Source organism: Rhinolophus sinicus, chromosome 17, assembly GCF_057876585.1.
Source record: "Rhinolophus sinicus isolate RSI-liver-muscle chromosome 17, RSI-T2T, whole genome shotgun sequence".
In the NCBI taxonomy this organism is placed as follows: domain Eukaryota; kingdom Metazoa; phylum Chordata; class Mammalia; order Chiroptera; family Rhinolophidae; genus Rhinolophus; species Rhinolophus sinicus.
In genome coordinates, this window is record NC_142517.1 from 58254099 (window position 1) to 58264534 (window position 10436).

General features: G+C 43.0%; 2 protein-coding genes across 2 annotated transcripts; one reads left to right on the forward strand and one right to left on the reverse strand.

The window, feature by feature from the left end:
• Nucleotides 1–893: 893 nt before the first annotated feature.
• Nucleotides 894–1639, reverse strand: NCBP2AS2 (NCBP2 antisense 2 (head to head)). The gene has a single exon (XM_074330017.2). The coding sequence runs from the start codon at nt 1637–1639 to the stop codon at nt 1340–1342; it is 300 nt and encodes a 99-aa protein (XP_074186118.1). The 3' UTR covers nt 894–1339.
• A 163-nt stretch (nt 1640–1802) lies between these two features.
• On the forward strand, nt 1803–10245 carry NCBP2 (nuclear cap binding protein subunit 2). Its single transcript, XM_019723623.3, has 4 exons — nt 1803–1935; nt 4898–5079; nt 7944–8082; nt 8677–10245. Exons 1-4 carry the CDS (start codon nt 1858–1860, stop codon nt 8755–8757), a joined length of 480 nt encoding a protein of 159 aa, XP_019579182.1. The 5' UTR covers nt 1803–1857; the 3' UTR covers nt 8758–10245.
• Nucleotides 10246–10436: the final 191 nt, after the last annotated feature.

Here is a 10436-nt window from a genome sequence, read left to right on the forward strand (position 1 = left end):
GAGACCAACGAGGCAGACAAAGCAGGAGAGTAAACAAGCTTCTCAGGCTCCTCACTGCCAGGCTCCAAGGAGAATCCAGTGAGTCGCCTCTGGTTTGGGAGGATTTCTCCTCTGACGGGAGGAGAGGACAGGATGCCAAACCAGGACTTTGGTTATTAGGAGAATGGGATTTGTGGCCTCAGGGGATTAAAGAGCAGCACCTGATGAGAGACTGGACATTAGGAAAGAGGACAAGCTACTTTAGCTTCTCCATCCCCAGGGCAGGTCTCCAGCCCTATCCAACTTCCTATGACTGTCAGAAAGGCCAGAGTTTAAATTCTGTTTGGTCACCAGCCAGTCTAAAAGCTTCTCCTGTGGCTTCGAGTTTTCTAGATTGCATGATTACCTCAGTAGCCTAATTAGAGGTGATCAGAAATTCAGTCAGACGCCTCAAATGACAGAACATTTCTGTATACAATGGATTTCCTAATCGTGGGTCCATTAGTTGGACCACAGTCTTTAGATTGTATCCCAGACTCTGTAAAATGGGGAATAGGAATCCAGGGAGCTTGTTCCTTGGTAGGCAGTAGTCCTAACACCCACTTGGGGTTAGAGGAGAGGGGAGGACTTGAAGGTCAGGGGAAATGCTGTAGTGAGATGATTATGGACTTAGGTCCTGGAGTCAAACGCCTGTATTCACATCCCTCTCTGTAAGGCCACAGGCAACTTAAGTAGCCTACACTTCCTCATATGAAATCGGTTGTAAGGAGTGAGACAACCCACACAGAGTGCAATTAGCAAGTGCCTGCACAGAGTAAGCACTCAGCATGTGCCAACTAGTATGTCCATGGGCCTACAGTCCCCAGGAATCCTAATCTATCCTGCCAGAGAAGTACCACACGCATACCCATTACTCAGCTCACACATTTAATTAGAGGGCTTTGGCAGCTGCAGGGTTGTCTTTCCATCCATGATCTCCGTGGAAGCAGTGCCCTACTCCATCAGTGCCGAGGCAGCATCATCTATCACGAATTTCAGGCCTATTCACAGAGGGCAGATTCACTTTCGGGCTGAGGTCCATGGCTCTCTGTACCTGGTGTATCAGGGCCCAGCTAGCATGTGTTCATATCTGCTGGGCTTCGGGGACTTTCTTCACACACGGTGCCCCGTCCGATCACAGGGTTACATCCGGGATGTCGGTTTGGCCTGGGCTCTATGATGAGTGGGCCTCTGCAGGTTGACAATCAGAATGAGTCAGGATTCAAAGCGGTGCGCAGTGCCCGGGATGACTCCTTAGCGCCGAGGCCTGTGTCGATCCCAGACGGGAAATCCGGCAACCTCTGCTCGGCCCAACCCGGCTTTAGGGGTTTGCGCCCGGGCCCCTCTGGCTACCTGGTGGTGACCGCGGGCGTTCGCGAAGGCCACGGCGTAACTCCTGAGTGAAGGTGTCTCTGAAGCGGGCAGCGCGGCGGCCCAGGGAGCTCGCGGGCCCAGCCGTGAGGCCTCGCAGGCGCCGGGCCGCGTCCTGGCCGCGCAGCTGGGCCTGGAGCAGCGCGAAGGCGGTGAGCTGCGCCGCACGCCGGATGGGCCGCGACTCCGACAGGCGTTCCACCAGCTGCGGGCTGTGCAGCAAGACCGCCAACAGCCTCCGAAGCACCATCCTCAGACTCAGCCGGAACCGAAGCTCGCCGCTCTGGCTTCTGATCGGCGATGTGAGTCAACGGACCACGTTACGCACGCACCGCCAGGTGATGACACTGCAGCGCTGGGATTGGTCCGCAGGATACCGACTTTTCTGCAGCCACCTCCGGCCGTTTCTGGTTCCGCCGCCGCTCGTTGTTACCGGAGTGGCAGTGTCCTCGTCCACTTCTCTGCAAGATGTCGGGTGGCCTCCTGAAGGCGCTGCGCAGTGACTCCTATGTGGAACTGAGCCAGTACCGGGACCAGCACTTCTGGGTAAGGGAGGCAGGACCACGAGAAGGGAAGGCCTTGGGCCAAAACGCTGAGAATCGGTTTACTCTTGTCTCATTGTGTCGTCTCCCATTCTCTAGTTTCCCGAAACCTGAAGTGAGGCCCCGGTGCCTGCTGGGAAATGGATGCTGAAAGGGCCTTGGGATGTCACTAAATCCCCTTCTCTCATAGAAAGGGAAGTTGAGGCTCCTTTCCCATTCCCTTGCAGCCGCTCCCTCTTCCCAGACCAGTGCAGAGAGGTTCGAGCGGCAGTAGTGGTGGCTCGCGTTTTCGTGGGCTGTGTCTCGAGGTGATTTTGTGATGAGGGGAAGGGGTGTCCCTTTGACACCTGGAGTATGTGGAATCGCCTTCCAGACTCAGATACCGGGGCTTTTTAAAAATTTTAAATTAGATTATCTAAACTGCCCTTTGACGCTTCGAGCCCTTTCCTTAGTGTAGTAGAATGGTCCTACAAAGTTCTACGCGATGGGCGGGAGACACAAAGTTTAGCCCCTCTTTACACCTTTGGGGAGCCCTCAGAGTGGGAAGGTGGACCAGCCAAGCTAGGCACGTTGCATCTGGATGTCAACATTAGAGAACAGAGGGGTTTCAGAAGAGGAAAATTTTAGTTCGGCATGTCATAGATTTTGTATAAAAAGGGAAGGCTAAAGGTATTCCAGGTGGGCTCCTCGGTGTCAGCAAAGGCAGGGGTCGGGTGGAGCGACACTCATTAACCACTGGCTACTTAGTATTTTTATGGAGTGCTGTTGCTGAAGCCATCTGCTAAGCTCTAGAGGGAGCGGGAGGGAAGACAGTTTCCGCACTCTGAGTTTATAATCTTCTAGTAGGGATTGTAAATGGAGTCAAGTAATCATAATCCAGGGCAGAAATGATGAGTGGAAAGGGAGGGGCTGTGAGAATTCTGAAAAGGGTGACACTTGTGACTAGGAAAGGAGAGGGCACATGTAGAGGAGGGTCGGTGTGGACAATGTGCAAAAATGTTAGTAGGGTAGGGAAAAGGACATTTTGTTTGAGGCCAAATTGAGGAAGATCTTAAATTCATACTCAGCCATTTAAAAATGCTTTTATATAATATGCCAGGCATGATTTTCACATCTGTCACTTACAGTTCTCATTACTTTAGAAAGTTCCACATCACAACCATCTTGAATTTCAAGCATCCTGCCAAACTGAGACTGAAAGGATTCGACTTTCTCTACATTCATCTCTGCAGTCTAAAGCCTGTAGCTTTATTTAGGTAGTAAATAAGATACTGTCATGCGAAATTTCTAGCGTTCTCCTGAATGGAATCCACATTAATATCATACCTTAAATAAGTACTTACACCACAGTTGTCTTAAGCCATAGGCTATTTGGACATTACTTACTTGTGTGAGAAAAAAAGAAAAAAGCATTAATACAAATAAAGTGAATCTGCTTTATCTAATGTATAATTCCAAAGTTCTGAAAACTTATTTTTAATGTAGAATGTCCTGTGGACTTTTAAAGGAAGTATTGGATAGGGTATAAGACTGGGTTTGGATTCCAGCTATACCTACAGAATAGCTATGAGACCCTGGACAAGTATGTAACTGTCTTTCCTCAGGTGTAAAATGAGGATAAATTAGGACCTACCTCTTTCGGAGAATTAAATGAGATCTCATAGCTGAAAGTCTCTGACCTGTAGTCCCGTGATTCTCCGTAGAGGGAGTTGTACTGTTTCTTCTGTGTGGGTATATTCATACTTTTTAAAAATATAACTTGGGCATACCCTTCACGTTGTTCTATACTTTGATCTTTTTTCACTTTGTTCACTATCTTGGAGATGTTCAGCATCACAGCATGTGGATGCACCTTTTTCTTGGGACTGCATAGTTTTGTATTTATTGATGTACTATAATTTATTGCATCCTTTTGCTTTTGATACGAGTTTAGATGGTTTCTCTGTTCTACCACTGGAAGTGAGCACATGAGACCTGTTACTCTGAGCAGTGTGCTGCAAAGCATTCAGAGATGAATCCAAAGTCTTAACAATTTTCAGAGTGAAGACTGGATCAGCATTATATATGGAGTAGTAAATGAAGGGAGGCCTCTAGGGGAAATGCTCTGGAGGCCGGAATATGGTTCTGCTCAGCTACTTTCCAAGCCGGAATACCACTGTGTAGCTGATGTTAGAGCCCTAACGGGTCTGAAGGGCCTGAGAGCTGGTCAGCTGGTAGCCTTCTATTTAATCAGCATTTGTCCTTCCCAGCGTGGAGGCTAAAAGATTAGGTCTAAGGATGGCCACGCTGGTTTCTTTGAAGGAATCTAAAAATAATCATGTCTGACCCATGATGAGTCATCTTGTCCCCAGGAATTGTCAGGTGTGTTGGCTGAAGCCCAGTTATATTCCTGTCTCTGGCTTCATCCTGCCTTCCAAATTAGGAAGCCTGTCAAGAAAATGAGATCTCTTGTCTTTAGTGAACACTACGTTTTCTCCTAAACTCAGAACAATATGTAAGCATGTAAACGAAGCAATTGTTGCTTTGAACATTCTCTATGGGAGTATTACAGGGGTACCCTATCTCTGCAAATTATTTACTTTTCACTACAAAGGATAAAAAGGCCCTTTCTAATATCTTGGTTCAGGATGTGGAAATTAAACTTGGGCCATTAGAGAAGAAGCTAGTTCGGAGGAGATGGAGTGTGCAGGGAAAAGACATGCCACTTGTGTGGCTGTGGTGCAGGAGGAGGAGGGCTATATGCAGTGTAACTTGCAAGCCACAGCCCTCTACTAACAGCAGTCTGGACTTTGCATAAGTGCTTCATAGATTGTGAACACCCCCCAGAAAGGGATTTGGCGTGGATTGGGTGATGAGAGAAGCTGATTCCCCAATCAGAATTAATGAAAGTTTTCCCATACTTAGGAATACTATTTAAGCAGGGCTTTTCTTGGATGCTACTAACTTTTTCTCTATTTGAAATTTAGGGTGACATTGAAGAACAGGAAAAATTACTGAAGAAAAGCTGTACGTTGTATGTTGGAAATCTTTCCTTTTACACAACTGAAGAACAAATCTATGAACTCTTCAGCAAAAGTGGTGACATAAAGAAAATCATTATGGGCCTGGATAAAATGAAGAAAACAGCATGTGGTTTCTGCTTTGTGGAGTATCCTGCCTATGTATCTGATGTACCTGTTGGATGGGGGTGGGGCCTAGAGTGGTTAGTCACCTGTTTAAAAAATGAGTGAGGCTGTTCGCTACTTAGCATTATCTCTACCTCTCCTCCCTTCCTCTATCTCCTACCTTCTGTCCAGTGTGCTTACACTCTCACATTGTGAAAGCTGGTAATATTAACGTTCTGTTCTGAAATCCATGCTTTGTTTATAGTTTTGTGTGTTTTTTATTGGGGAAGGGGAACAGGACTTTATTGGGGAACAGTGCACTTCCAGGCCTTTTTTCCAAGTCAAGTTGTCCTTTAAGTCTTAGTTGTGGAGGGCGCAGCTCCGCTCCTGGTCCAGTTGCCCTTGCTAGTTGTAGGGGGCACAGCCCCCCATCCCTTGCGGGAGTCGAACCAGCAACCTTGTGGTTGAGAAGATGCACTCCAACCAACTGAGCCATCCGGGAGCTCAGCGGCAGCTCAGCTCAAGGTGTCGTGTTCAATCTTAGTTGCAGGGGGTGCTGCCCACCATCCGTTAGGGACTTGAGGAATTGAACTGGCAACCTTGTGGTTGATAGCCCGGGCTCCAACCAACTGAGCCATTCGGGAGGCAGCTCAGCTCAAGGTGCCGTGTTCAATCTTAGTTGCAGGGGGCGCTGCCCACCATCCCTTGCGGGACTCGAGGCGTCTAACCGGCAACCTTGTGGTTGAGAGCCCACTGGCCCATGTGGGAATCGAACTGGCAGCCTTCAGAGTTAGGAGCACGGAGCTCCAACCACCTGAGCCACTGGGCAGGCCCCATATAGTTGATTCTTTAAGAAAAATAATGTTTCAAGAATATATGCTCATGGTGTTTAAAAACATCAAGGGTATAGTGGAAATAAAATCTGTACCATTCTAAGCCCAGAGACAATCTGTTACCAGTCTCTTGGGTTTCTTTCCAGAAGTAACATTCCTGTGGATTTGTGATAGCATACTATATACAGTATTTTTTTCACTTAGAGATTGTTTCATGTTAGCACTTGTAGGTCTACCTCTTTTTAAAATGGCTGTAGAGTATGTTATTTCATTATATTAGATGTACAAGTATATAACTTGATTTTATAGGTCAGAACCAAAACTGTATTTACTTGTGATCATTTATTCTCTCCCTGGAAACTACAAATATTGGACCTCCTGAATTTCTTTTTTTTCTCTAATATTTTTCTTTTTTGGTCATTTTGTTTTATATTCTGAGAAATTTCCCATACCTGACTTGTATTTTGATTTTTTTTTTCTGTGCCCTGAATTATCTTTCTTTTGGATAGATTTATGTTGTAAATTTTCCTTAAATGTCTGGTGGTCCTTAGATTCTGATCATAATTAGGCAAAAGAAGGCTGATTTTATGGACCTAGGCAGAGGTTCTCTCTCAAGTTGCTGCTTTATCTTTGGGATATGTAGGTTTCCCAAATGCCAGAATGAAGGGGATTGTATTTTGGCCTGCTGATATCAAAGACAGTGCCCTAGTTCCTCCAGACAGTTCATCGGGAATTCTACCATTTTATTTGTATTTGCCTGGGTGTAGATGCCCTCCTGCTAGCAGGTCTTCTTCCCACATAGAGACCATCAGTTAAACCCTTTTTGCAGACTCACTTATTCAACTTTGAATTAAAGAGCTTCTTCGGTCTCCTTTAAGCCCCTTCAGAATATTTCAGACTTTGTTTTACCCATTAGCACTCCCATCAGTTTTTGTTGAATCGCTAGTCTGCTAATAGCCTCTTTTATTCTCTGGGTGTATGTTTCTTTTCTATTTTAATTGGGATCTTGAGAATGAAAGGAGAGAAATGTGCTCCCCATCAGCTTGAAGCAGAAGCCCCACTTTTGATTTTGGTATCTGATTTGTGCAAGTTTCTCCCTTCTTACATTCTCCCTTTAGATGCAGGACCAGAGTGCCCAGGTTTTGCTTTTGCCTCTGGTAGCAACAGCATACAATAGTCACAGGGGACAGGGAGAACAATGAAAACACAAAAGGCAAAGAAAATCCACCTCCAAGATAATCATCAGTCTCTTGAGAACTGAAGTATTTTTGCATTTGTCTTGTAGGTCAGAGATCAATCATAATGGCAAATACCCGAAAAAGAGGCTGCCATGGCCAGTGTTCTTTTTCTGTTTGCCTTTTTAGGGTGCATTGCACAAAAAATTATTGAATGCCCACTAGGCATCACATAGATGCTGGACACTGAATTTCATCAAGTGTTTCCCTATCTGTCTAATTAAAAGACAGACAAGGGGAAAAAGTCTAGATCAGCATTTTCTAAACCCAGCTAATAATCATAATTGCTTGTAGAGATTTTTTTTTAAATATACCAGCCCAAAGATGGTATTAAATAGGTAAGATCTGATTAAATAGGTTTGGGAACTACTAATCTGAGTTATATACTTGAGTCTTTCCTTCTAATGAAATGCAATGGCAATTCTATATGCATTGTAATCCTCTCTTTCATTAAGGTTGCTCCTGAATATACAGCTCTGAATTTGGATGCTGTTGTTTCCTTGGATATGAAGTATGCATTTTGTGGTCTAAATCTGCACTGAACATATTTTACATTTTGCAAACCAAAACATAGGGACAGTGGGACCAAATAATTATTAACAGGATTATCCAGGAAATCTTGATCAATGTAGCCATAGATAAGTGTCACATTTGATTCTTTAAGTGCTTCTGGACCAATCTCAAACAGGCACGCACAAGCCAAACTATTGTCTTTAAATTCTATCTGGCTGGATTAGTTTTTGTACTTCACAACTCAGCTTCATTTATTAGATGTTGCTTCGTGTATTTCCAAAAACATCTGGAGAAATACCATAGTGTTCCTTAATTCTTAAACTTAAGATACTATTCACGAGCAGATGCAGAAAATGCCATGCGGTACATAAATGGAACTCGCCTGGATGACCGGATCATTCGCACAGACTGGGATGCAGGCTTTAAGGAGGGCAGACAGTACGGCCGCGGACGGTCTGGGGGCCAGGTACGCAGGACAGTCCTCTGGGCTCAGCCTTTGCCTGCAATTCCAATCCTAATGACAAGTGTTTCATCAATTTGTATTTGCTCTTTTAAAAATAACTTGCTGCATATAACCTTGGCTTGAAGTAAATCTGAAATCACCCATTGGGATTGGTCAATTATTTTCTTAAGCCGTTCTGTACATTTCTACAAGCAACTCTTACCGGACTTTTCTAGGGGTTAGATTATTTTCCACCTGCAAAAGTATCTAGAGAAAAGCAAAATGCACTAAAATGAGTTTTAAGTTTTTAATTTTAAAATAAATAGCCTAATTTAAGTACTTACTTGGAATGTGCTATTTTTTAATGCTGGTGAATATGTGCCTGATGTTTGATTAAAAAAAAAATATATACACACACACACACATATGTATGGTAGTCTTCTTAGATAATTTTGCAAGGCAGTTAAGCATATATAAGTTGCTTAAAACAATTGTGTCCTCTTTGAGTGTTCACATTATGACATCTGAAACCTCAGCTGTATGTCTGACATATTTGTGGGAGGCGTATTTGTTCCACCGATCTTCTCTATATTGTAACTTGTGTTCTTTTCATTTAAGGTACGAGATGAGTATCGGCAGGACTATGACGCTGGCAGGGGGGGCTATGGAAAACTGGCCCAAAAAACCAATGAGCGGTGAGAGCCCCATCTTGAAAAACGCACTCCTCTGGCCTGTTGAATTTGACCTACGTTACCCAAGGTCTGCAAACCTGCCCATTTTCACCAAGCTTTGATCAATGTCTCTCCTGAACTGGAAACCTCTGAAAATTATTAAAGGACAGAATCTAAAATAATGCCTTTAATTCTATAGTCTTAGCGATGTGTCAAGTTACTAGAATGATTTTCTTACCAGGTCAAAAACTATGTTCCCTGGCAACAGATTTAATCTATAATATTGACCTATCAGCCATCAACACCATATGTCTTTTAGGAAGACTGGGGAAAAAATTTTAATTTGTTTACTATGTTGGCATCTAAGTAGGTTCATGGTCTACACTGGAGCCTAGAATTATTTTAAAAATTTAAGTTTTTATGAGATCAAGTTGAATAAATGAGTTTTGCTATGTTGTATAGCTTTGCTCTAAGTTAGAAACAGATGTTTCACAACTGAATTTGTTTCTGTGTTGAATTCTAAGCTCTAAAGGCAAACTTAACCAAAATAATTGGTGCAAAAGCTGTAGACAGTCCCAGGGGACACCACCTGCTTACATGCTATATATAATCAGGAAATAGGTACAGGGCTTGAAGGGTATTTACTAAACACATTTTTCAAAAGATGTGTTTTTCCTAAAGCTAAAAAAAAAACAAATATTACGGAGATCCTCAAATACTCTATGGGAAGTGGGGGACACTGTCAGTAGGAAATGGGATGAAATAACAAAGGATGTTGTCTTGACATAATGAAGGTTGCTGTGAGGGCCAGGAGATTTATTCTTTTTATTTCCAGAGTGATCTTGGGAATGGAGTGGGTTTTAAAAAGAGCTTGACGATCAAGAGAATGCCTAACAAAAACGATCAGAAATGCTCCCCTCAGGAAATGTGTTTTGGTCAATTCTCATGTTGGAAGTCTATCTTCTTTTTTTCCCTAATTGTGCTTACTGAGTTTCAGAGCCTTGATAGTGAGCTAATGGTCTTTATAGAGAGGGCAGTCTAGAGTAATTATTTTGCATTTGTAAGGAAAGGTGATTTCTCTCTAATACTATGTGAACTATTGGTCATTTAAAACTGCGAATCTAGTATAATTTTCCCTGACATAAGTGAAATTTTTTCATCTAGCAACAGTATCTCTAAGCTTCCCATAGTTTGTGAAACTTGGGGCTGAAGTATCTCAAATGTGACACCAGTTAAATATAGCTTTTCTCATTAAATTGAAACTGGTTATTTGATTTTTTTTTAAAGAGCTACTAGTATAATTACTTTTAAGTGCTTAGGAAAAAATACTTGCAAATATTTAATTTCATGAGGACATACTATTCATTTTTTAAATTTGTTTTTACACTAGTTTGAATTAATATATTTTATATTCTTTTTGTAGTAAAATATAACTCAGATTTTTACAGGCCTTAAAACCACAGGTTGTCTGAATCATGTCTTCTGTAACAGATTTCAATAAAGTTGGACCAACTTATCATTGTCTGTACCTATTTCCTCACCTATAAAGAGGGTTATTTGAATCCTCTTACTCTGGGATATTTATGAATGTATTTTTGGGAGAATCTGAATAATGTGCAGAATTTTCATGTGCATTTTGACAGTTACCTAATGTGGGAGCCACAAGTCACGTGTAGCTAATTAACTAAATGAAAACATTCGGTTACA

What these genes read in the sequence shown, in the direction of transcription:
- NCBP2 (XM_019723623.3), top strand. Translation starts at nt 1,858, where the DNA reads ATGTCGGGTGGCCTCCTGAAGGCGCTGCGCAGTGACTCCTATGTGGAA. An exon ending in ACCGGGACCAGCACTTCTGG is followed by an intron (nt 1,936 to 4,897) that starts GTAAGGGAGGCA and finishes TTTGAAATTTAG; the next exon opens with GGTGACATTGAAGAACAGGA. An exon ending in GCGGACGGTCTGGGGGCCAG is followed by an intron (nt 8,083 to 8,676) that starts GTACGCAGGACA and finishes TTTTCATTTAAG; the next exon opens with GTACGAGATGAGTATCGGCA.
- NCBP2AS2 (XM_074330017.2), bottom strand. Translation starts at nt 1,639, where the DNA reads ATGGTGCTTCGGAGGCTGTTGGCGGTCTTGCTGCACAGCCCGCAGCTG.